Consider the following 27,559-nt stretch of genomic DNA (forward strand, 5'->3'; position numbering starts at 1 on the left):
AGAGAACAAAAAAACAGAATATTATTGAAATAGACAAAAACTGCAGACAGATGCAACATGGGTAGCACTGCTGCCTCTCAGCACCAGGGACCCGGGTTCAATTCCAACTTTGGGCGACTGACTGTGTGGAGTTTGCACATTCTCCCAGTGTCAGCATGGGTTTCATCTGGGTACTTCAGTTTCCTCCCACAATCCAAAAATCTGCAGGTCAGATGAATTGGTCATGCTAAATTGCCCACAGTGCATTAGGGTAAACATAGGGTAGGGGAATGGGTCTGGGTTGGTTACTCTTTGGAGGGTTCGTGTGGATTTGTTGGGCTGAAGGGCCTGTTTCTATACTGAAGGGAATGAAAGGGTTGTGTATGAAACATAGAAAGCTAGCACATAGGTGCAGAAGATAATAATGAAGGCTAACGGGATGTTGATTCTTTCTTCAAGGAGGTTAGAGTATAAGAAATCTTCCTGTAACTATACAAGATGCTAGTGAGACCATATCTGGAGTACTTCCTGCAGTTTTGATCCCATATTTAAGATATAATTTCTTTGGACGTATTTCAGAGAAGGTTCACAAGGGGTTTGGAAGAATACATGTAGGGAGCATGAGGAAGGTGCCAGGGAGTGCGAGGAGGGGTCAAGGAGCAGAAGCAGATTGTGAAGGTGCAGAAGACAACCTTTTGACTAGTTTTGTCTGTTCTTGGCTCTCCGACCGAGTATCGTGATGTAGTGCCATTCTTCTGCTTCCCCTAACCCCTGCATGCTGTTTCTACTCCAGTTATCATCTACTGAACTCAAGTATCTCGACTGAACGTGACCATGCACTTTTGTTTTGAAATTTTGGGAATTGAGAATTTTGAAAATGGATAGAGGATTGTGTGGCTGTCTGAAAAAAGAAAAAAAAAGGTGATTGAATTGAGATATATAAGATAATCAGAGGATTAGATAGGGTGGACAGTGAGTGCATTTTTTCTTGGAAGGTCATGGCTAGCACAAGGGGGCATAGCTTTAAATGGAGTGGTGATAGATAGAGGACAGATGTCAGAGGTAGTTTCTTTACTCTTTACAGTGGTAGGGGCATGGAACGCACTGCCTGCAACAGCAGTAGACTTACCAACTTTAAGGGTATTTAGATGGTCATTGGATAGACATATGGATGAAAATGGAATAGTGTAGGTTAGATGTGCTTCATAGGGTGGTGCGACATGGAGGGCTGAAAGGCCTGTAATGTTCTATGTTCTATAATCCCTGGCATGGAGGGATGGTTTTATGAGCAAAGGCTAAACAGTTTGGGATACTATATACTTAGAAGAATGAGCGATAATATCATTAAAACAGAGAGGATGCTTAAAGGACTTGACATGATAAGTGCTGAGAAGAGGTTGTGCTTCATGGGAGAGGCTAGCACCAAAGGACACCAACTAGCAAAACAACATGACCCTCTCTTACACATATCCTAACACGTTCAGCTAAGGAAGGGCACGACTTCGATTGGACAACACATCCATCTTAGGACAAGCCAAACCGAGACATGCATGAGAATTCCTAGAAGCATGGCACTCCAACAATAATGCTAATCAACCAACACAGAGTTAGACCCCATCTACTCCCCCCACCTCAGAAAAAGAACAGGAAATGATATCACCATAGGAAATAACATTACCAACCCAAAGAAACCCAAACATATAAATAGAAAGCAGGAATCATGTACACTGCTTCACTTGGGCCAACTGAAGACTAAACAGTAGCGTGATGAAACGTCTGGAAATGGACCTCCCAGCTCAGCGAGCAAACCTACATCCAGGCTGTTTCCCCTTATGGGGGAGACTAGGAGCAGAGTGCATGAGCAAAGGGTCCCACAATTTAACAAAGATGAAGAGGAATTTCTTCTCTCAGAGGGTAGTGAATCTATGGAATTCTTTATCACAGGGTTGTCAAAGCTGGGTTGACAAATATATTTAAGGCAGGCTTTTAATCAGTAAGGGAATCAAGGGTTACAGGGAAAAACGCGAAAGTGGAATTGAGGATTACCAGATCAGCTATAATCTCACTGGATTGCAGAGCAAACTCAATTGGCTGAATGGCTTACTTCTGCTCCTATGTATTACAGAGGCTATGGGTGCTTACAATTTTCTGGCAATTGAATTGAAGATTTGTTCTCCAGAAAGGGTCTCCTTCGATAGCTCAGCAAGTAGAGCGAAGGACTGTAGACCCTTAGGTCGCCAGTTCAATTCCGGCTCGAAGGAGCCTGAGCCGCTTTTTTGGGCAGCACGGTGGCTTAGTGGTTAGCCTCACAGCACCAGGGTCTCAGGTTCGATTCCAGCCTCGGGCGACTGTCTGTGCGGAGTTTGCGCATTCTCCCAGTGTCTGTGTGGGTTTCCTCTGGGTGCTCCGGTTTCCTCCCACAGTCCAAAAGATGTGCAAATGAGGTGAATTGGCCATGCTAAATTTGCCATTGTGTTAGGTGCATTAGTCAGAGGGGAAATGGGTCTGGGTGGGTTACTCTTCGGAGGGTTGGGCCAAAGGGCCTGTTTCCACACTGTAGGGAATCTAACCTAAACTAGCCATGCCCCTCGCCAAGCTGTTCAAGTACAGCTACAACACTGGCATCTACACAGCAATATAGAAAATTGTCCAGGTTTGTGCTATACACAAACAACAAGACAAATCAAAACCAATCAATGACCCTATATTTGTCTACTCTCAATCATTAATTAAATGATGAAAGGGGTCATCAACAGTGACAGCAAGCAGCACTTGTTCAGCAAAAACCTATTCACTGAAGCTCAGCGTGGGATTTGCCACTCAGCACCTGACCTCATTACATCTTGGTTCAAACATGGAGAAAAGAGCGGAATTCTACAAGTGAGGAGAGTGTGACTGCCCTTGACAAAGGCCATATTTGATAGAGTGTGATGAGCACTGGCAGGTCAAGGGTCAATGGAAATCAAGGAAAAGAAAATCTCACTGTTTGGAGTCACACCTGGCAAAGCATAATAGCTGCACTCGTTTGGGGTCAGTCATCTCAAACCCAGAACATCAGGGTAGGGTATCCTAGGCCCCAACAACTTCTGCTAGTCCATCATAAGGCCGAAACTAGAAATGTTTGCACAATGGTCTGCCCCATTTGTGACTTTTCAGTTACTGCAGCACTCCACAGCCAAACATAGCAAAACCTTGACAATATTTATACTTGGACAGGCAAGTAACATTCATGCCACACAGGTGCCAAGCAATGACCATCTCCAGCAACAAAGAACCTAAATCACAGTCACTTGATATTCAATGTCATTGCCATCATTGAACCTCCTAGTATCAATACAGTGGTGTTACAATTGGCCAAAGTTAAACTGGACTGATATTTCTGTAAATAAAAGCTCATGTATGTGCTTGGAATTGTTGGACAGCTTTCTGTATGTGAATTTCCCTACTGGAAAGTGCCCAGATGCAGGTATCCATGGGATACTGGAACAGGGTAGCACTGACTTAGATGGTGTGCAGAGGAATGTGGCCGAGGAGAAGTAAAGTGTGTGGTGTGGTTATTCGGCAAGGATGAGAGAAGAGGTTGTATGTGTAAGGATCTGTCAGCCATTATGGTAATTTGTTGCAGACAGCATGGCTTTTAGGCAGCTGTGCCATGATGTTGGTGAGCAATGCCAGATTGTCAATGCTGGTCTGGATAACAGCAGCCTTTCAATGATGGCTTGGCACAAGGAATGTTTTGGCAGATATTCCCTGAGTAATGAGTTGTTTCATGAATGCTGAGATACTTTGGGGCAGAAATCAGATATAAGAGTCACTATAGGGGTAGATAATTAATTTAGCAAGATTTGTAAGATAGACCAAGGAATCCTAAAGCCTAGTGGTGAAAAGCCTTCCAAAACTTTGATGCAACTCAGACTTGGCCAACTAACCTAAGGTCCAGCCCTGAGTTTTTATTCCATTTGTGTGTTAACCATTTTCTTAGGTTTACATCCAATGAAAACAATGGTAACTTTTAGCACATTTTGCAATTCTAGAGGAAACCTTTCACATTTACAATTTGACACTGCTTTAACATTTAAACTTGGAGGGTAAAAATCTGTTAAAATACCATTTACTGAAGTTGGAGCAATACTGGTTGTAAAGTCTTTAATTCAGCATGACATGAAATTTCTGAAAACAGTTCCAGCTCACATTTCTTGGACAAGGTTAACAGAATAATGGAAGCTTTTACTCTACATAACACAAACCAGAACATTGTTGCTCAAGTTCCCTATCTGGTCTTACCTTGTCATGTAAAATGCAAAGCAGATCTGCAAACCAGAAAAAAGATTGAATTTCCTTGCAAATCCAAATGAAGTAAAGTCGTCTGAGTTTATACTGTTTCCAATCATTTCTGGAAGAATAAAGGAACAACATTTTAAAAGCTGCATTCGGTTTTCACTTTCAACTATACTGTCAATCAGGATTTCTTAAACTGCAAAATATCACATTCTGGTAATCTAATACTGAAAACCTGAGCAAATCAATGCTATTTGTAAAATAGCACCTTTTGCAAAATATTAAAAGGCACAGAACGAGATCGTTCACTCTATCAAGCCTGAACTAGCTCTTCGATAAAACTATGTAATTACCCTCAGTCCCCTGCACTTTGCCCAGAGCAATCTATAATTTTCCTTTATGAAGTTATTTTTTGGCTTATTTGCCAAATACCTTAAAACTATATATTATTTATGGGCTCATAAGGTTACGTTGTTAGCGCCGTTGAGTCTTTGATGGATGAATCCCAAATCTGAATATCAGACCATTAAAGTATGATCTGCTAATGTGTGAATAAACCTGAACATTGACTGAAACACATGTAAATGCAAGGAGACGCCAAGAGTTAATCATTACGGAAATTGAAGGCAAAAAGTGATTATTCTAAACATGATAAAAGAGCTGGCTACAAGAAATAAAGTAGCAACAAGTTTATTAGTTCAATAATCAAAGTTCAATTTCATGGAACATAATTTAATTTTCTTTACATGTTACGTTTAGAATCAATTATACATATTCAATTATTACAGGTCCAGTGTATGTGATATCTGTTAGAGATTACGATATCACACAATTGTTTTGAAAAATACTTTTCCATGCTTTACTTTTGTTCAATCTTTAATCAGTAGTTTCAGTGTTCCATGTGAATCCATTGCTTGGACTTTAGCAATTCCTTTTTGAACTCAAGCTACCTAAACAAGTTCAAATTACCGTTATGCCCTATTTGCTTTATACTTCCCATGCATCTATCACTTTGTGTTTAAGGGACATGCAGACAATATATACCCAGGTTTCTGTCAGAGACGCTTTGTGAAACAGATTTAGCAGTGTCCATAATTACTGCAGATTGACTGATTTCAACTTTTTCTCCCTGTGTCTCTTCCAGTGTCATTTCATTGATATAAGTTCATTACTAATTGGGGTTTTTAATCTTATAACACAGACATGACATTCTAATAGAGTAACTTGCAACATTCAGCTACAATTTTTAAAGAGAGTTTGCAAATAAGCTGTATAAAATAATTTGTGACTATAATTCATATAACTTGACTACGCAAAATATAGGTAATCAATAAAATTTTTAGAAAGTTTATACTTGGAAGTTGGACTTTTTGACAGAAACATTTTCAGATACAGGCCTAATAATTACCATTATTTTTGGGTGAACTTGAATGCAATTGATACACCATCCCTTGGCCTAATATTTACCGGAAGGTTCTAACGCAGTTAAAAGAAACAGGTGAATGCCAATGTTAAACTGTTCATCTGCTAATTTCAGCAGCAGTAGCAGTTGCAAAGTTGATACTAAACTGTTAACCATTTCAGAGAAGTCCAAGTGACGTCATAAATGATCACAACAAAGCTCACCCAATTATTAAAATAATGAGAAAAGATTACTGTTTTAAAATAATTTCATTGTATTTATTATTTCATAATGTATATCCTGTATAGATTCTGCTTTAAAGCTTTTTGCTTGAAAGATAGTCCTTTGAATACAATAGATTGTTGTATTGTGCTGGACCTCTTTACTGAGGGTTGAAATGATTGTGACCATGCACTGTTACTTTAACAAACAGTAACAAATCGTTAATTAACTAATATTCAACCCCACTAAATTATTTGCATTTTTTAAATGTCTCACCAATAAGAATAATCACATGATTAGAACCATTTCACTGGGGAAATTCAGAATCCAAAGCAGTTTGACTTGATGAGAACTAAAACCAAAATGGCCAAAATTATTATCTTAGCTCCATGTATAATAGCATGAGCTTTCTAAATATGCTCGTTTGTAAAGAGAATCACTATTGGCTGAGCAATTATTTATTTATTATCTTTAAAGCAAGAGATTTTGAGCTAATAGACACTAATTTGCAAAAAAGTAGATGAAACCTGGAAATGGGCTTTTTGACTCTCGGATTCTCATCAATGTTTAAGTTTCAATCAAGCAAACAGTTCCAATCACACTTACACAAAGTTACTTCAGTATTATGTCACTTAATTTCTTTCTTTCTTACTTGCCTCAAATAACTCAGTGAACTTCATGGCCTCACATGTTAAATAGTTTCTTTGGACCTTTATTCATACATTTTTTACTTATGGGATAGTAAATGAGATCTCTCACCCACTGGTGACAACTCTTACACAATTTGTCATAATTTTAAATGCTTCTATTATTATGTAATTTTCCTAGTTAAAAAGAAACTATAATCCTTTTATAATTCTACTTGAGGTAGGAACCTAATAAATCTTCACTTTCTCTCTCTCTCTAAAATCTCAATATTCGATTAGTACCATTGATAGCAATACTACATAAAGTATTCTTGACTGCAAAATTGACAACTCCTGAAATTGGATGCACCTTTTGGATGAATGAGTAATCTTCATAAGTTTCTTCACAGGCAGCAAGCACACAAATGTCATGTTGTTAATTTAATTTGTACCATGTAGGAAGCATGAAGCACAACATTGATTGACTGCACATCTGACCAAGGAGTACAGGCTCAAGGACTAAATGATAAACAAGTTCAGCATATGCCTGGCCATCAAGTATAGATGAATCATAGCAACAGGAGTAGATAATTTAGCCTTTGAGCCTGTACTCCTTGGTCAGATGTGCAGTCAATCAATGCTGTGCTTCATGCTTCATACATGATATAAACTAAAATTAACAACATGACATTTATGTGCTCCCTGCCTGTGAAGAAACTCATGATGAAGGGCTTATGCCCGAAATGTTGATTCTTCTGCTCCTCGGATGCTGCCTGACCTGCTGTGCTTTTCCAGCAACACACTCTCCACTTGTGATACTCTACACCAGGGAATGCAAACTCACCCATATACCTGGGATCGAGTGCCACTCTCCAAAGACCTCTGCAACTTTAACAAATTCTGGAAATCAGAGTTACAATCTCAGCAACAGCAAATAGGAAAACAAAAACCTACAACCAACTTGAAAATGTTTGATGGGATCAAAAACTATTTGTGTCCCTCCTGTTGTTATTTTATTAGATGTCATTAACTGAAGCTTTGAGCTCAAAATTACAGCTTTGGTGTCAATCAGTAATTGACTAACACAAACCGAAGTCACAGTCTTCCTTCTCTGTGCACTTCTGGTTGGGCTACTTGCTCATGAACAGCAATAATTTCTTTAAAATATCATCCGGCAGAACAAACACCAGATGCATGCACCACTGTTGTCATGGAAGCAACACAACACAACACAACAAGCATGAAAAACTGGCTGCTACAAAATAGGTCCTTGAAGTATTAAGATTTTATGTAAGTTTATCATGACTACTTCATTTTTTAAAAAATTCTATATTTTTTGCAACAGTGCTCAAGAGGAGAGTTCCATTTCTGTCCCATTTTCCAATAGTCAGCAATAATCAGTTACAGCCATGGTGAAGTCCACAGTGTTAAAATATAGAATTGTGGTGTGATGGGTAGCATCCTCGCCTCGGAGCCAGAAACCTCAGGTGCAAGTCCTGCTTCAAGCTTCAATGGGCAAGGCAGGTGTTTTCATAATGTGGTCAAACAGCAATGTGATACATTTGCATGTACTAGAAAGTACATGTCAATACACAAGACACTGTTTTATGTTGGCAAAAGGAATGGGATGGCACACAGTCGTTAACACTGCTGCCTGACCTTGCCAGCGATCCTAGGTTAAATTCTAGCCTTGGGTGACTTTCTGATTGGAGTCTGCATGTTCCACTCCTGTCTGCATGCGTTTCCACCAGGAGCTCCAGTTTCCTCACGGAGTCCAAAGATATGCAGGTTTGGTGGATTCGCTTTGCTCAAGCGTCACATAGTTTCCAGGAAAGGGCAGGCTCGGTACATTAACCATAGTAAATGCTGGGTCGCAGGAATAGTGTGGGACGGTTTTCAAAGGTTCAGAGCAGACTTGATGGGCTGAATGCCCACTTTTCACACTGTAGGAAATCTATGAATTCAACCTTTCTCGTTGAAAACAAATAGTTCCAATCTCTCCTGCAACACCCTAAACAAACCATAATTGAAAGATTGGAGCGACTGGGCTTGTCTACCCTTGAGTTTAGAAGGCTGAGAGGGGATCTGTTTGAGACATATAAGATTATTAAAGGATTAGACACTCTGGAGGCAAGAAACATGTTTCCGCTGATGGTTGAGTCCCGAACCAGAAGACACAGCTTAAAAATAAGGGGTAGGCCATTTAGGATAGAGATGAGAAAAACTTCTTCACCCAGAGAGTAGTGGGTGTGTGGAATGCTCCGCCCCAGAAGGCAGTGGAGGCCCAGTCTCTGGATTTGTTTAAGAAAGAGTTGGATAGAGCTCTCAAGGATAGTGGAATCAAGAGTTATGGAGATAAGACATGAACAGGATACTGATTGAGGATGATCAGCCATGATCATAATGAATGGTGGTGCAGGCTCGAAGGGCAGAATGGCCTATTCCTGCACCTATTGTCTATTTCCTAGCCTGGTCTGAGAACTAAGACGGATACTTGACTGTTCCTGGTGCAACTGCATGCCAATGATGTTCCAATTAACCAACACATCTTCTCATTAATTTCCATTTTCCAAGTCTGGTTTCTCACATCCTAGTCCTGATGAATGCAAGATGAAAAGCTTCGACTTCATCTCACCTTTTAACAACGTTTAAGATCAGACCAGATTTTAAACCTTACTATGCAATGAGGCCTCTTGTGACACAGCGGTATTGCCCATTCTTCTGGCATAATGTGTTGAACAAGTTGATTAAAATAAAGATCTCTGCAAATCTAAGTTAGTAAGTAAAGCGTCTTCATTATCTTTAGCAATTATCCAGCTTTCCTCCCGCTATAAAGTCCTTATATCCCATGTTCTTAGTCTCAAGAAGCTACCTCTTAAATTGAACACAACAGGCTCAGAGGCTGACCTCCCCTTTGGGTTTCAGGGCAGCAACGTTTTAATAAATTTGTTGTTTACTTTGCTCAGCAAGGGATTTTTCTCTTCCCTGTTACTACTGACAACAAAATCCTACTCTTCTTCTACCATTTTCCATGACTGAAAATGAGAATTAAATTGTGAGGGATCCATGGGTGACTAGTCAATTTGCCTTAGAAAGCAACATTACTGTGCCATTGGCTATGGGGAGGTAGTGGTGTCGTGATCATGTCAACAGAAGTCCTAAAGAGTCATTTGAAAATCAAAGTGCTATTGGTTTCTCTTGCCACAGACCTGCTCAGTTTCTCCAGCATTTTATGCTTTTAATATATTATTATTACAACTAATAATAATGTTCTGGGAACTGGGTGTGAATCCCACCTTGCAGATGGTGAAATCTGAATTCAATAAGTATCTGGAAGGAAAAGCTAGCCAAATGATAATTGCTCAGCCATTGTCGTAAAATTCCATATAGTTCACGAATATCCTTTAGGAAAGTAAATCTGCTATTTCTGTCATGTCTGGCTTACTGATTCACACTAATGTGACTGATTTTTAACTGTCCTCCAAAATGGCTTTGGCAAGTCACACTTGAAAAATCAAATTCTGGCCACACCCAGAGCAAATGAAAGAGAAACACTCAGTAAAGACCAATAAACATTTTTGGAATATTTTGCAACTTCTATCATTCTCAGATTGAATGCATATTAGGAGCCATGTCCTCACACTAGCCTAAGATGACTGCCCTTCACTCAGTGTTACTTGACTGTTGAGTCAGATCCAGAGTTATGTCTTCTGAAGTGCATAACCAGCGACTTGGAGCTATTTGGAGCTATAAATGAGAGCTATTTGGAGTATGGAAGACACTGAAATCCCATATCTACACCTTTTTGATCTGTGGTTTAGCAGGGAACAAACATTCTAGGGTATTAACTCACAAAAGTCTCCCAGATTACTTCAGTGACATATTTTTAATCCTAAATGTACATGTCATCAATAGAATGTTAAACAGTTCATTCATGTGAAAGCAACTTGTATATTTTAATTTATTGATGGATGTTTGCAGTGCTCTATTATCAGTTTACACATTTTTCTTCCCTCTTGGTCTAATGATAACATTTGTACAAGGGGTGAACTAAAGACTCATTTATAGATGCCCACTTTTACATCTCTTCAGCCTGATGTTAGATGGTGTGCAAAATAATCATGATGCTGCTTTTGTTATTTCCTTAATGGGGGAACAGTGATGAAAGAGTAGCACTTCAAACCAGCACCTGCTTAACTGTTGCTTGGTTAGTGATCCAACAGCACACTCAAGTAATTTTAAATTTAATACATCACATTTTAAAAATCAATTAATGTTCCAACATCAACCAACCAAACCCCGACTGCTGCTCTTTCCAGCTCTCTTTCAAAAGGACCTATTCAATATGATTCCACTGCTGTTTCAAGAAGTACATTCTGTGACAGAAATTCATTTCAACAAAAAAAATCTATATTCACGTGCCTCCTGGGTCTTTTTGGGGATTATCTTAAATCTGTACCATTGGTTACCATCCTTCCAGTCGATGGAAACTTGGAAAAGAGGCATCTATTTTGAAAAGGAAGACTTGCTTTGATGAATTTAGTTTGAAAGGGGTTCTAAAAATAGGTTTTTGGAGTTGAAAGCCATTAAAGCATGTTTTTCTAGAAGGGAATATTTTCACTTAGATTCATTATGAAACAGTGCTGAATCAGGCACTAAAAATGATTGGAATAAATAGATTTCACCCTCATCCCAGCAACAGACCTCAGCTTAAAGTTTATAAAAATACTCACTAGCATATTTCTACTTCCTGCTCCAACCACGGATAAGGCAATTGCTTTAATGTTAATTATTGCACAATGGAATTGCGAATACTATTAACTGATTTAAACTATTTTTACTTCAGACATCCTAAATCTATTGGAAGGACATTTTTAAAATCAACTGTAAGAGCTCATCTGTAAACTGATGCATTGCCAGGTTTTGTATAAGTATTTGCACACTTCCATAATGGAGAATAAAGGAGGAAAATCATTATACCATATATCCTTGAAATAAATTAGAGAATATTTTGCCCCTGCAAAATTGAATTGAGCTGAATAGGTACGTTTTCTCTCAAATAAATTTGGGTGATAGTGCACTATTATTCCAATTTACTCCCTTGGCAGCAAGAACAAACACATATTAACCGTGAACAAACTGTCAAAAAGAAAATGCACGTACAATAGTGTGTTTAGTACTGAAGCAAAAGGGGTCACTCCAATACCACCGGCCACACAAAGGCTAACCTCATAGTTGAAGACTTCCTCTGATGGACTCCCAAATGGACCATCTATATATAACCTGTTAAAAGAAAACAAAATTAATTTTTCTCCATAAATAAATAGGTAGACAGAGCTGCCAAGGTGCTTAAATGTGTTTTATTTCTAATAATTTAAATTAGAATACCTGCACTCAATAATTTGATGAATACACTCTGTTAATTTGTTAAAAATCATTTCAAAAACCTTGTAGAAGTTCACTGGATGGGTCAGCATTTATTGCCCTCCATTGTTGCTCTTGAAAAGGTGGTGTAATATGGCTCAGATTTAAGCTCTGCGAGTCCTGCCACATTTCGAATGGTGCTGGGCAATTCAACCACTAACAGGAGGTGGGGGGATCAAGAACTATATCCACATTCTCAATATGGCAGCCCAGCACATTGGTGTAAAAATCAAAATTGAATATTTGCATCCATCTTCAATCAGAAGTGCCAGTGAATGGGCTGTCTTGGCTTCCTGCTGAGGATCCCACCATCTTAAAAGTCACTCTTCAAAATGTGTGACCACTCCACACGATGTCGAGAAACTGCTGAAGACACTGGATACTGCAAAGGATAAGGACCCTGACAACATTTCAACAATACGACTGAAGATTTGTGCTCCAGAATTAACCTCACCCCTAGAAAAGCTGTTCTAGTTCAGCTACAAAATTGACATTGACACAGCAATATGGACAACTGTCTAAATATGTCCTGTGTACAAAAAGCAGTGCAAATCCAATCAGGTGATTACCTTCCCCACTCTTCCAACATTTCTTTTGTTAATCGAAATAGAAGTGATCGTTGAAAGTGCTATCCAGTGACATTGACAAAGAAATAACCTGGGCAGCAATATTATTTAAGTTTCAACAAGTGCCTCCTGACCTCATTACAGCCTTGGTGCAAACATGGACAATGGAACTGGACTCCAGAGGTGAGGTGAGAGCGGTATTAAGGTAGTATTTGATTGAGTATGGCATCAAGAAGTCCCAGAAAAACTGGAGTCGATGGGAATCAGGGTAAAACACTGTACTGGTTAGACTCATACCTAACACAAAAGGACGCTGGTTGTGATTGTCAGAGATCAATCATCTCAGCCCTAGGACATAACTGCAGAAATTATGAAAAGAGACTAGAACGGCTAGGACTATTTCACTGGTGTTTAGAAGAATGGTGAAGGGGGAGTCTCATAGAAATCGACTAAATTCTAACAGGATTAGACAGGGTAAATGCAGGAAGAAAGCTTTTACTGATCAGGGAATCCACATTAGGAGTCACGGTCTAAGGGTACAGGATAGACCACTTTGGACTGAGATAAGAAAACATTTCTTCACCTAGGAACCCATTGGAATTCTCTGCCACAGAAAGCAGTTGATGTCAACACATTGTACGCTTTCAAGAAAGATTTAGATATAGTTCTTGGGGTTGAAGAGATCAAAAGAATTGTGGAGAAAGCAGGAGGAGGGTTCTACTCAGTTGGATTATCAACCATGATTATAATGAACGGCAAATCAGGCTCAAATGGCTTCCTAGTTTCTTCTTCCTGCTCAAATTTGCTAGGTTTCTTAGGGTAGCATCCTGGCCTCATCATCATAAGTTGCATCAATGAGGTTCCCCCAATCAAAGTCACAGACAGGGTGATGATTCACTAATGACATGCAACATGTGGATCCTAAAATACTAAAGCAAACTGTATTCAAATGTAGCAAAACACCAGGATCATATGAGCTAAATGGCAGGTAACACTTATGCAAGGAATGGAGGGATATGGAGCAAGGGCAGGCAGAATAGATTAGTTTCATTTGGCCTCATAATTGGCACAACATTGTGGGCCAAAAGGCCTGTTCCTGTGCAGTACAGTTCTAGGTTCTAACATTTACAGCACACGAGTGCTAAGTAGTGACCACCTCCAACACAAAAAAATAATCTGACCATTACCTTTTGATTGGCAATGGTATCGCCATCACCAAATCTCCCACTATCAAAATCCTGAGAGTTCCCATTGACCATAAAACTAGACCATCCATATAAATATAGTGGCTCCAAAGGCAGATCAGAGGCTAGGAAATCAGACTTCTTCAAACTCACCACCTGTTTCTCAAATTCTTGCCCACAATACGTAATGATTTTAATGAGGTAAGCCAGCTGGACATCATAGAATATGTGTTCCCTGATTAGACCAGATTAACAGAGCTGCAATCAGGGAGATCTGGCTGATATAAAAGAATGAATGCTATGGATATTGAACCCCTGAATATCTAATTCAGAGAGAGGCTGTATTATTGTCAAAGGCTTTGCACTTATAAATGAAAAGGTGATTGGTAATGGAATGCTGGCCTCTGAAGAGTTATTGTACAATGCACAAGGCACAACACAAGCCAGGAGTGTGATGGAATACTTCTCACTTGCCTCAATAGTGCAGCTCTATCAACACTCAAAAAGCTTAACCACCCACAGAAAAACAACCCACTGATCGGTGACACCCAGCACCTTCAACATTCACTCCCTTCATCACTGATACACAATGACAGTAATGTGCACTAACTACTGTATATTATACACTACAGCAGCTTATCAAGGCTTCTTCACTTCACATTCCAAACCCTAACCCCTACTACCAGATGGACATGGGAGAGATGTATGGGGACAACACCCATCTCTAAGTTCCCCTCCCAGCCACACACAATCCTGATTTGGAACTATATTGCCATTCCTTCACTAACTCTCAATCAAAATCTTGTAACTCCTTCCTAACAGTACTTTGAGTGTCCTTATTCCATTTGGACTGCAGCAGTTCATGAAGGCAGCTCCATTCTACTGCAACTAGAAACAGGTAATAGATACCAGCTAGGTAGTGAAGCCCACAGTCCATGAATGATTTTATTTTTAATGAAATGAATAATGGATGATCAGGGAAGAGATCATGCACAGTGATTGCTTGATGCCTCACTGGAGTCTTTGTGGAAGAGGTGGAAAGAAGGAAAGTTTTCCTACATCTGTTGCAGTATTGGAGAAAACCCTCTACAGCATATATTCCAGGAACTGTGGCAAGAAACTGCAGCAGAGGTCAATATCAGACACATTGCTCTATAGACATGGATCCAATGCCTGAGGCAGTTTAATGATTCAATTAGTCACATGAGCTGTCAAATCTAACAGGGCATCTTCAAATCCTATATTCAATCCTAACCTCAGTCATTGGTAAGTTCTGCACCCCATTATTTTCATACTAACAATCACTATTAATGGACTTTTAATTAATGAATCATATGGTCTACCTAAGCTATAAGTCAAACATCTACTTTTCATAGCTGAGACACACTGGCAGCTATTGAATTAAAACAGTCATGCTACCCAAACATATTGCAAGATACTCACTGATGCCATCTTTCTTGCAAGAGATTGGTGCACAAAAGGAGAGAGCAAGAATCAACAGGAACATAAGAAACAAAACTTCATGTTTTAAGTTTTATGGAGGACACCATGCTTGCCATTATGGGAAGGAGATTTGCAAACAGCCCATCTTTCCTCTTCATCCTGTTCTTTCTATCAGCTTGTCCTGTCTTGCAATAGCCTCCACGTATTCACTCAGCTGTGTTTCAAGTGAAGATGATGACCTGTTAAACCACCAAGGTGAAAAACAACTGGCCTGTGAAACTTTAAACTCGCATGGAAAAACACCCAATCATAAGAAATAAACCTGCTATTAACCTGCAAGTTAATGATCCTTTTAAATAGCACTGATGAGGGAGTCCTTCATCCTACGGAACATTCGTGCTGAGGTACAGGGTTAATAAAGGGCACATGCTGTAGCAAAAAAAACTCCAAAATTGAAGTGATGGAGAATCAAATCCATCATGATATGCTTATTTTTAAAGCTGCTGGCAATCATCAGGTTCATGAACACAGGAGACTCTATAATTATACCTTCCATGCACTTCTGTCAGAAGTGAGTGCACCTTTCTCACTTCCTGCAGCTAGTTTAAGAGGTCTCATAACATCTGAAAACTGAACACTGAAGCATTAATTTCAGCCCCTGAACTTTTATTTGATCCTCAATTTACAATTTTTACAAATTGGACTCAGGAGATATTGAGGCATCTCAGGTGGCCGTCTAAAACTGATATTATGCAAATAACAATGAGAAGTTTAACATGCTTAAGAATCCTTTCTGGAAAATTATCTCTCCGAGTTTTTCAACATTTGCTATGGCCTAAAGGTTATCACGAGATGTGATTTTAAATTCAGGTATTCAGTTTTCAAATGGAATCAACAGTGGTATGACTAATTCCCATTGAGCAATTTTCCCTCACCTCCCAGTCCCTTCTCATCTCTTCAAAGATTTATTCAATAATAACTACTAAGGATAACTACCTGCCCAAGTGGCTATCCTCAAAACATCAACTGTCCGCTCTTCGGGTGCTGCCTGACCTGCTGTGCTTTTCCAGCAGCACACCTTTTGACTCTGACTCTCCAGCATCTGCAGTCCTCACTTTCTCCTGGTTGTGTGATGAACAGCAGGTTGCTTCTGAAGCAAGTGGATTCATGATGGCACTGACACAGGGTGATTCTTTGCCCTGTCTACAACAGATCTCATTCTTACATCTCTTACAATCATTCTGCACTTTTAAACCTCAAATTATGCCTCACTCAGTTTAATCACCCTAAGAAGTGCATATCATTGTGTGTTATGATCTGCCTGTACAGCACACAAAACAAAACTTTTCACTACACGTAGGAACATGTGTCAAGAATAAATCAAAACAGAAACGGTGACAATGTTGAATGAATAAGTTCTGTGACCCCAATTTTGAGCTAATCTTGTAGCTTCAACTTCTTACACATGTCATGTACACTGATGTTGAGGTTTAACATTGATTCCAGACCTCACTAAATCTCATGGCTTCAAGTCAAATATAGACAGGGAACCTTCTTGCTGATCAACACTTACCATTAGCCCTCTCAGCTATCAAGTACTCCTTTATTTTGAAACCAATTAGAATAAACACAGACAGAAACAGGGAACAGAATCTGCTCTGGATGGGGATCTTCAATTATCATAGCCATTGTCAAGAATGGCTTGGTACCACTCTCAATCGAAGTGGCAGAGTCTGAAATGACATAGCTGCTAGATGGGAGCTGCAGCAGGTGGTGAGGGAGACAATTGAAAAGGAAACAAAAAATCAACTGGCATTGTCCTTACCAATCTAACCATCACAGATGTGTCTTGACAGTATCCGTAAGAATAACTGCCGCACAATCCTTAGGAAGACGAGAGCCTCATCTCCACATTGAGGATATCATATATTGTATTGTGTGGTATTACCAACCTGCTCAGATTTTGAACCCTCGCAACTAAAATTGGGTACCATCAAATGCAACAGAGCAGGTGGGAGTTTGGTAGCTACAAAAAGGGACATGAGGGCGTGCGTAAAAGCCCTTCTTAGAGGATTATGTAGGTTTTTTGTGGGTTTTAACTCACAGGGTGACTGCTGTGAGCCAGTCAGTGCTGCTTTCAGAAAGAAAACCGAGATGTGTCATTACAAGGATGCATTTGGTGTTTGACTAATGAGTATTTTGTTTTCTTTTCTCCTATTGGGGGAAAACTTCACACCTAGCACAGATGAAGATGGTTGTAATTGTTGGAGGTCAGTCACCTCAATCCTGGGACACCACTGCAGCAATTCTTTAAGAATTGGGATATTTGCTGACTATAGTACAATGTTCAGCACCATTTGCAACTCCTCAGATAAGGAGGCCATCTGTGTCCATAAACAGCAAGACTGGGACAACGTTCAGGCTTGGGGTGAAAAGTGGCAAGTAACATTTACAAAAAAGTAGTGCCAGGCACTGATTGTTTCCAACAAGAAAGAATTTAACTATCTTCCATTGATTTACATTGGTGTTACCCACTATCAACATTCCTGAGAATTACAACAGGGCAGAAATAGAGCCATAACATTCATATAATTCTGTGTCAACATGGGTCAAAAGTTAGGAATGCTGCAATGAGTAACCCACTTCCTGAATCCCCAAAGACTTTCCATTATTGTTAAAACACAAATCAGGAGTCTGGTGAATACTTTCTACTTGCCTGGATGAGTACAGCTTCAACAACACTTGAAAGATTCTACATTATCTACCTCAAAAGAGGCGACATTGATCACCACTGGAAAATTTAGTTTCTGCACCACTAATGCACAGTAGCAGCAGTGTGTTTCAGCTGCAAGATACACTGCAGGAACTCACCAGGGTTCTTTTAACAGCACTTTTCAAACCCATGACCTCTACCAGTTAAAAGGACATTGGCCACAAGTGAACTGGGAATACCACCACCTGCAAGTTCCCCACCAAACCACTCACCATCCTGACTTGAGGAAAATCACTATTCCTTCAGTGTTGCTGGGTCAAAATCCTGTATCTTCCTTCCTAAAAGCACTGTCAGTGTACTTACACCACAGAAGAAAAATCTCAAGAAGGTAGTTCATCACCTTCAAGGATAATCATGGACGGGTAATAAATGCTAGCCTAGCCAGCAATACCCACATTCTATTAATCAATACAAGTACAGTTCAGGCCTTGACAATTCTAGCCTATTTGATTTAATAACAAATTTTGTAGAAATTATTGGAAATAGGGAGACATTATAATTAGATGTCAAAGATTCAGCATGAAGCCAGTCTACAACAAGATGTTCTGGTATACCATCGAATCAAGAAACAGTCAATTCAGTCCGACAAATCAAGCTTGAAACTATTCTCCTGAAGAAAGGGAGAAATACCTGCGAGTTCACACGGTTTAAACAAATTTATAACGCGTAACATGTGCACATCACAGCAAGGATCTAAACTGCCAAAATTTTGCCAATATTAAGAATTTCTGCCTTGGTAATGGATCTATTTTTATGGCATTGCTTGTGACAACCAACATACACCAGGCAGGTTGCCAAAAATGATTCCTTTAATCATTTGTGATGGGGAAAGTATCCTGGCCCTTGACAATTAACTTCTTCCAAGGACAAGGACCTGTTTAAGAAGGCTATAAATAGTAGAAGGTGAGGCAGTCTCCACATTACATTCAGCTAGTTCCCAACTAATAAACTTTTCTGCATCCCAAGCATTGAAATGGAGCAATCATAACTTTATTATTTGTTTTCCACTTATTTAGAAATCAATAATACAACTTAAATAATTAAAGTAGCGGGTGCACTGGTATAAATCATCCAATGATCCTTAGATTCTAGAAAAATCCAGGAGAATTAGAAAGTTGTCAAAGTAACACCCATGTTAAGGCCAGTTAGCTTCACTTTCATTATCTAGAACATTTAAAAGTACAAATAAAAATCAAGCAGAGTGAGCATGCCTTCATGAAGGTGAAATTATGCCAGACATATTTATTAGAATTTTTTGAGGAGGTACCAAGCAGGATAAATAAAAGGGAACCAGAAGATACAATATATTCAAATTTCCAAAACGTGTTCGATACAATACTGCACAAGGTTACTTCATAAGACAAGAGGAGAAAGTGAGGACTGCAGATGCTGGAGATCAGAGCTGAAAATGTGTTGCTGGAAAAACCCAGCAGGTCAGGCTGCATCCAAGAAGCAGGAGAATCGACGTTTCGGGCATAAGAAGGGCTATGCCCGAAACGTCGATTCTCCTGCTCCTTGGATGCTGCCTGACCTGCTGCGCTTTTCCAGCAACACATTTTCAGCTCATAAGACAAGAGCCCATGATGTCCTGGCAATATATTAGAAAGAATAGAGGATTGGCTGACTAATAGAAGGTAGACAGTTGGGATAAAGGGGGCATTTTCAAGATGGTTACCTCTAATGAGTGGCCTGCCAAATTGCAAGGGCTACAATTCTCTTCTATGTAGATTTGGATGAGAATGTACTATAGGTAAATTTATGGATGACACACAAATAAGTGGAAAGTTGTGAGGATTACGCAAAAAAGTCTGCACAAGTATCTAGACATGTTATGTGAGTGGGCAAAAAACCGAGCAGACGGAATATAATATTGGAGAATGAGAGATTATATAGTTTGATGGGAAAATCAAAGAGCTGAATATTTAAATAGAGAGAAACTGCAAACTGTATTACGGTGGCATTTGGGAGTCTTTGTGCGTAAATCACAAGTTCATCAAGTAATAGGGAATGTAAATGGATTGGTGGCCTTAATTTCAAATAAAAAGGAGTATATACATAGGGAAAGCTTACTAAAAATATACTAGGCACTAATCATACAACACCTAGAACATGGAGAAAAAGTTAGTTCCCTTATCTAAGGAAAGATATACTGGTATTGGCAACAGTCCACAGACATTTCACTATATTGAATCTGGGTAATAAGGGACTTTCTCTTGACAAGAAGAGTTTAAGTTAGACCTGCATTTATTGGAGTTTAGAAGAATGAGAAGATGCCTTATTGAAATGTATGCAATTCTTCAGGAGCTTAACAGGGTAAATGTGGTGAGGTTATTTCCCCTTGTGGCAATCTCGGACCGGAGAACATAATCTCAGAGTACAAAATTGCCTATTTAAGACAGAGGTGAAGAGGAATTTCTTCTCAGACGGTACTGAATCGATGGAATTCTTCAGAATAGACGGTTGTAGAGGGTAAATCATTAAGTCCATTTAAGACTGATTTAGACAGATTTCTACTCAGTAAGAGTATCAAGGGTTATGGGAGAAAGCAGGAAAGTGGAGTTGAGGATTGCTAGATCAGCAACAATTCCATTGAATGATGGAGCAAGTTTGATCGGCTAAATATCCTACTTCTGTTCCAACATCCCTTAATCTAGTTTTCACCTAGAGAAGGTGGGCAGGGACACCCCTTGCAGGACAGTCTCAGAACAAAGGGCATAATCTCAGAATAAGGAGTTGCCCAACAGATAAATGAGGAGGGTTTTTTTCCCTCTGAAAGGATAATGAATCTGTGAAATTCTTTGTCACAGAGGGCTGTGGAGGCTGGACAGTTAAATACATAGAAGGCTGAGACAGACAAATTTAAAATCATGAAGGGAATCAAGGGTAATGGGAATAAGGAGGAAATTGGAGTTGAAGATTATCAGATCAGACATTATTTCATTGAATTGAAAAGCAGATTCAATGGGCTGATCAACCCATGTCTTATAGTTACAGAAGGTGGAATGGTCACTGATAACTTTGAATTTTATCAGGGCATAGGTTTTGAAATGTATCACATCAAAGTATTGCCAGCTTCATGAGATCATGTGGGTATTTAGTAATGAATACATTGGAGTTCCTGTCAGCAGATTCCAGACATCTCTGCAGCACTAAAATATGTGGTTGTGAATGTAGAGGGGATTATCAGCTTAATTACTGGAGATGGTTTTTAACATAGTGTAAACAAAATTTGGTGTTTCATCAATCTGCTACTTTGAGGGGTTTAGGAATAAACTAACTTTGAATCTGTATTTCTTAATTTTACATTTAAAGCGAATAAAGCTATTTCTTAGCTGTTTCTCATACACTTTTAGTCTGTCTGTCAGTACAAAACTAAAATCCTCACAAGAAGTTAATTAAAGGACAGTCACCAAGAATTTATGGTTGGAAGCCACAAAAAACCTTGAATAATCATACACACACCAGGAATCAGTATGACACTCAGTTGCAAGACACTTTTCTACCAAATAGATCAGTTCTTGTATAATCGAGTTCAAATGATTTGAAAAGTGATTGAAATAATTTTGACTGGCCCCACCAGCATGCATTGGCCAAGTGCTAACACTCGGCTGTTTTAAACAGTTAATGTAATCCTTCACTTCCTATTCACTCCAGCAGCATCGCAGTGATTCCTTTAAAATTCATTTGTCTAGTCAGAAAACTGTGCTTGCTCTTCAAAGAACTTGACTAATAACACACATTTCCACGATGGTTGCTTTTTTTTCAGTTAAACATTATTTTGTTGAAATTCACTCAGACTTATTTAATTATCAATGAACACAGGCTGAAGTGCTAATTGCTCAGGAAGCTTTGCTTCAGAGCTAACAGAACAGAAATGGAGGAAAAACACCACATATTTTCCTTAGTCCATATAGAATTGAACTGTGAATACTTTCCATTGTATTCTTGATCACATGTCATGTATGAGACAGTGTAGCTGTCAACTCAAGTCAAGTTACGACACGTAGAAAGACAGAAGAGGAATGCAATATAGGAAATGAAAACAGCATTCTGACATGACTCATTGTGCATTGCTGATAATTAGGCTGACAGTCTTAAGAACCAGCAATTAAAGCTGCAAGGCTTCTCCAGATGGGCATTTTGTAAAGGCTTGCATGAATAGTATATCTTAAAGTTCTGGTTTATAAAATGCATGCAGGGTCAGATATTTACCCCAAATGATTTGAATATGTTTGGAAAATTTACAGTTATACATAATTAACTGGTGTTTCAATTCAAAAACAGATGATCAATTATACCAGTTCTTTTACATATGGTCAGCTCTAGGATTGGACTTAGTACTGAAGATATACTTGCCATTTTGCAAATAACTTTTTAAAAAGTAGCCTTTGATGACATTTGTACAACTTCCATGAATTTATACTACTCGGTTATTTACCTATCAATATAATTTGAATTCCATTCGTTTTTTTCAACACTTCCCTCACTGGCTGACCACCTGGGCACCAAACTGCCCTCACTAAATTCTCTCTCTCACAGTCTTCTCTCCTTCTTTCCTTATCCCATCTTTCTGCCATAGTCAAAACATACAATGCCCTCTAACTTTGCTTGCATGGCTACTTAGTGTTTGATACTAATTCATGGACTGTAGGATATCAACTAATATTAAGGTGGCATAACTATCATATTAACAAGGACTACAACTTAAGTAATGTTCATTATTGTAAAGAACTACATGATTCACTCAACTTACTTTGGGTAAGTTCTCTGCTGCAGTATAGGCAGGATCTCTGTATCCAAATTTGGATCAAGTAGCAGCAGTTCCCTAAACCTTTCTGCAAGAGATTACAAAGATTAATCATGAACCTGTGTATTAAAATTCAATGCATAATAAAGACATCAATATAAAGGTCTCTGCAAAGGGTAGCATGATATGCCCATTTCTCTGAATGAATTTAAGTAAAAAAAATACTGTCGATATTTAGCTGGTTCTTGGGAAAATATGCAAAAAAAGTTGTATTTATCTTTAATATACGTAAGTATTCTTTATATCACAAATAGTGTGAAATAGGTAACATGATGGCTGGAGTGAAGATAGTAAGAGCTGAAATTCCTGAGGTGTGATAAACTAGCAAAGAAAACTTCCAATATAATCTGGTTATCAAAGAATATTATACTCCATAAAGACTAACCAACATTTTTCTTCTACAAAATTGATAGAGAAAGTTGTATAAATTTGTGCTAGATTTTCATATCCTAATTAGATAGGAACAGAGGTGGAATGGTAGAAAATAAATGGTGCACAAGGTTGATGACTGAAACCCCACTTCAGGTTATAATCTTTTTAAATGAACAAAGGATTTGGATTATAATGGGACATAAGAGAAAGTCAAGAGTCAATGAAAACTTATCAATTAAATTAAAATACCATTATCAGGCATGCTGATGTACCCCAAACCCAACAGTCCTGAAAGGCCTCTACTGTTTCAATGGGTTCTTCATGCTGCCTCTCTGTGGACACTCAAGCAAGGCCATAACTACCAAAGAAGGGCAGGCAGTCAGATGTTATGATCCCTGCCATTACCCATTGGTCAGACCTGTCGATGGCTACTTTGATCAGCTCGGAGCAGGCCCATGAGGAGGTCTTATGATCTGCCATCCTGCCTTTGCATGGAATACACATTGATCAGGGGCATGGGTGTCAAGCAACCCTTTTGAAAAAAAAACTAAGTAAGCGTTGCAAATGAAAACAAAGTAAACATGAATGATTGTTTTCACCAAGCCACAAACTGCATGTGGCCTGGCATGTTGCATCTGTTTCAAGATATTTTCCAATCAACCTGTTCAGAGATATTATTTCAAACCTTTGGAGTGGGTGGAACTTGAGCATGGGCCTCCTGACTCAGACGTAGACCCAATACCAGCATGCACTAGAGCAATCTCCACCTCTGTTTCTACCCTTTGCCATTCTCCTGAGGGTGGGAAAGTGTCAGTGCTTCAGAATAGACCTATGCTTATCAATTAGGGACTCAGTAAAAGGAAATTCCCAGCTAACTCATTTTAATTTTTTTTAAAAAGTGAAGTTACTGGACGTTAGCAGTTGTCAGGAATCAGAGCGGCTCAATAAATGCAGAATGGGGTTAGCATTATCTTTCTTAAGATGCAATTGAAGTGGCATTGAAGAGGTTGAGCACAGCAGAACGATGTTGGACAATCCACAAAATTAATGACTGATTTTAAGGAACCCATCATCAGCCTACCTTGCCCCAGAATTCAAGCCTTCCATTACCCCCTGAATTACAGAAAATTTAAATTTCATTAACTCTTGACCTAAAATATTAATATGCAATGGCTGCAGAAACAAATCACAGCGTGGCTCACTTTTTGACTAACTCATGCACGTGCCAGCTCATTGGATACGATCTTTTGGGAAATTGTCGACTCAAATCAAAATAGCAGCTGCTTCGTGTTTTGTATCAGGGAGGATTGGATTTGTGATCAGACTGAACACAACTCCCAATGGCTGTGCCTAATGGGAAAATTCAACACTTAAAATTTCTAGAAAACCTTCAATTATATTCCACATTTAAAGCTTGCTCAAAAACTGAAAATAATTGGAAATCACAGGAAATCTAGATTTGATTCCCACAAAAAAATTCTTCTGAAGCAATAAAGCAACAAATATTGATTGTTGAATGATGCGAGAGCAAGATTGGACTCTGCTACTAATTAGCAGTGGGACTACTCCTAGCCTACACTCATGACTTAAAACATGGAAACTCAATATAAACTGGCTAAATTCATAAATGATGATTGAAATAGTGATTTAGAAGGAGTCGCTAAGATTCTTCAAAGGGAATTGAATAAAAATTAGTAAATGGGAAGAACAATGAGAAATAAAAATCATGTCAACAATATTAAATAGAAATATTGGTGCCAGACATATTGGTGATATTTGACATGTCCCTTTCACTACTCTCAGGTGCTCTATCCTCTGAGCTCTGTGACCACACTTCAGAGCTCTTCAATCTTCCTGCTGTCTTGCTGTCATCACAGACTTGTATCCATGGCAGGTAAGTCTACAGTATAACTCAAAAATCTAAAATCTGAAGCTTTCCTCCTTGCTATTCATCACATCCCAGCTTTTATTTTATCTGCAAACATACTGATAAAACCTTCTATCATTGCCTCTGAGTCATTAATGTACATTACAAATAGCAAGGGACAGGACCAAATCCTGCTGTACACCACTGGACACAGACATCCATCACAAAAACAAGGTCTCCATCAGCTAGTGTCATTCTGAGTACAAATGATGATGATTATGACTGTTGAAGGTCAATGATCTTAGCCCCAGGCCCATGCTGCAGGTTGTCCTGTGGGTTGTGTCCTGAGCCATGACCTTCAGCTGCTTCAATGATTTTCCCTCCAGCACAAGGTCAAAAGTGGGCATGTCTGCTTATGATCGTATAACAATCATTTCCATTCACAGCTCCTCAGACAAGGAAACAGTTCGAAATCTGTATACAAGACCTCATCAACCTTTAGACTGGCAAGTGACATTCGTGCTGTGCAAATGCCAAGTAATGTCCAACAAGATAGCATCTAACAATGAAGGTTTCACTATCAACAAATCTCCCGCTGTTGATAATTCACTCGTGATGAATTGGCAATGTCATTGGACTAGTAATTCCGAAGGATCTAATACATGGGAACATGGATTCAAATCCAACCATGTCAGTTGGTGGAATTGGAGTTCAATTAATAAATCTGGAACATGAAGCTACTCTCAGTAATGGTGCCATGAAACTATCACTGATTGTCATTAAAAAAAAAACCTCATTCAATAATGTCCATTAAGAAAGGACATGTGCCATCCTTGCCTGGCCTAGATATGATCCTAGAGCTACAGTAATATGTTTGGTTCTTAATGGCCCTCTGAAATGGCTTCACAAACCATCCAGTTTGAAGAACAATTATGGATACGCAACAAATGCTGGCCTTGCTAGCAGCACACACATTTCACAAAAGAGTAAAAGAAAATGGGGCAAGACATCAATGTTTAGTATTACATTAATTGCTCAGGATGCAAGGGTAGACATGGACAAGAAAGCTTCTGGATAGGATTTATCATAATAAGGAGACACACTGTATCTCCATACTCGGATTCAGTTATAAAATTTTGGACTTACCTGTCCAATCTCCCAGAACACGGATATGAATACCAAACGTTCCTCTATTTTCTGTAGGGCTCTAGGAAATTAACCAATGTAGAAATTATTGTACAATGAAAAATCCAGTCTATGCTTCATTTTCTATTAATTATGAAATAATGCATGATAATCAGTAAATGACACTTGAACTTTCCCAATGCTAGTCTTCTAACTGAACATAAATTCAGGTTTATCAGCAGGATCTTCAGACTTGGGCGAGGAAAAGAAAGGTCAGTGAGGATTCCCACTCTATCACTATGCAGGAAACTGTATATGAGGACAGTGACTGGTGACACAGTCAGCTGCTGTCGTGATACCACACTGATGATTTTTGATTTTTAGCCTTGCATAGGAACATTCATTTGGTAATCTGCCAGAACCAAGTGATTCTTTATCAACAGGATAGGAGGAAAAGAAAAAATTGTAGTGGGAAGGAAGAATTATCATTTTACGGAAGGGAAATTATGGTTTAAGGGTGATGTCACTGGATTAATGATTCATGACTTAGAAGTCATGTGTTCAAATTTCACTATAGAGGAGTTTCAATTCAATTAATTAATACATTCAAACAGATTGAAAAACTGCTGTCAATAAACTTTTGCAAAGCTAGTTTCAATAAATAGTCTTAAAAATCAATCCAATTTTCATGATCTGGAGAGCCTCTTGTCATGCAATAGTAATAAATCCATCTCTGGAGCAGGAGGCCTAGTTTCAAGACCCCCCTGCTCCACAGGTATGTAATAACATCGCTGAACAGACTGATTACAGAACATCCAGAAAACTAATGACTATAAGAATCAGGAACAGGAGTAAGTCGTACAGTCTCTCAAGCCTACTCCACCATTCAATAGGATCATGGCTGATTCAAAATTCCTTACATCCACTTTCCTGTCCTTACCCCATAACCCTTGATTCCACTATTGATCAAGAATCAATCTATCTACCTCAGCCTTAAATACACACAGCTCTCGACGACAAGGAGTTCCAAAAACTCTCAACTCTCAGCTGAGACATCCTCTCAGCATGTACCCTGTCAAGCTCTTAAGAATCCAATATGGTTCAATGAGGTCACCTCTTGTTCTTCTAAATTCTAATAAGTTGAATCCCAGTTTGTTCACTGTGTGCTCATAAGGAATCTTTCCTTTTGGGAGTCATCCTCATGAACCTTCTTTGAAATGTCTGCAATTAAATATTTCAGATGTTCTTCAGTACTTCAGTTGTGGTCTCACCAGTACTTTGTACAGTTAGAGTAAGATTTCCCTATTCTATTTATAGTGATTAGAGGGCTCTTGTAGCATAGTGGTTTCTCTTGTAGCATCCCTAATCTGAACCAGGAGGCCTGAGTTCAAATCCCACCTGCTTCAGGAGGTGTGTAATAACATCTCTGAACACAAACAAAAATTAAAAATCTCTGTGATTAACTCAGATTTTCTCATTTTGCTTATATTT

The 27,559-nt window shown here is 38.9% G+C and overlaps 1 protein-coding gene across 5 annotated transcripts in view; it reads right to left on the reverse strand.

Annotated features, from left to right (window-relative positions):
* Positions 1 to 27,559, reverse strand: part of nox4 (NADPH oxidase 4) — a 158,466-nt gene that overhangs the window by 24,623 nt on the left and 106,284 nt on the right. For 4 of the 5 annotated variants that reach the window (XM_072577769.1, XM_072577768.1, XM_072577771.1 and 1 more), the window contains 4 exons: positions 26,090 to 26,150; positions 22,651 to 22,732; positions 11,671 to 11,790; positions 4,264 to 4,372 (listed from right to left, as the gene is read on the reverse strand). In XM_072577769.1, coding sequence (XP_072433870.1) covers positions 4,264 to 4,372; positions 11,671 to 11,790; positions 22,651 to 22,732; positions 26,090 to 26,150 — 372 coding nt within the window. The remainder of the gene's footprint in view (positions 1 to 4,263; positions 4,373 to 11,670; positions 11,791 to 22,650; positions 22,733 to 26,089; positions 26,151 to 27,559) is intronic. The other variant, XM_072577770.1, reaches the window with a different exon arrangement.

Source organism: Chiloscyllium punctatum, chromosome 9, assembly GCF_047496795.1.
Source record: "Chiloscyllium punctatum isolate Juve2018m chromosome 9, sChiPun1.3, whole genome shotgun sequence".
In the NCBI taxonomy this organism is placed as follows: domain Eukaryota; kingdom Metazoa; phylum Chordata; class Chondrichthyes; order Orectolobiformes; family Hemiscylliidae; genus Chiloscyllium; species Chiloscyllium punctatum.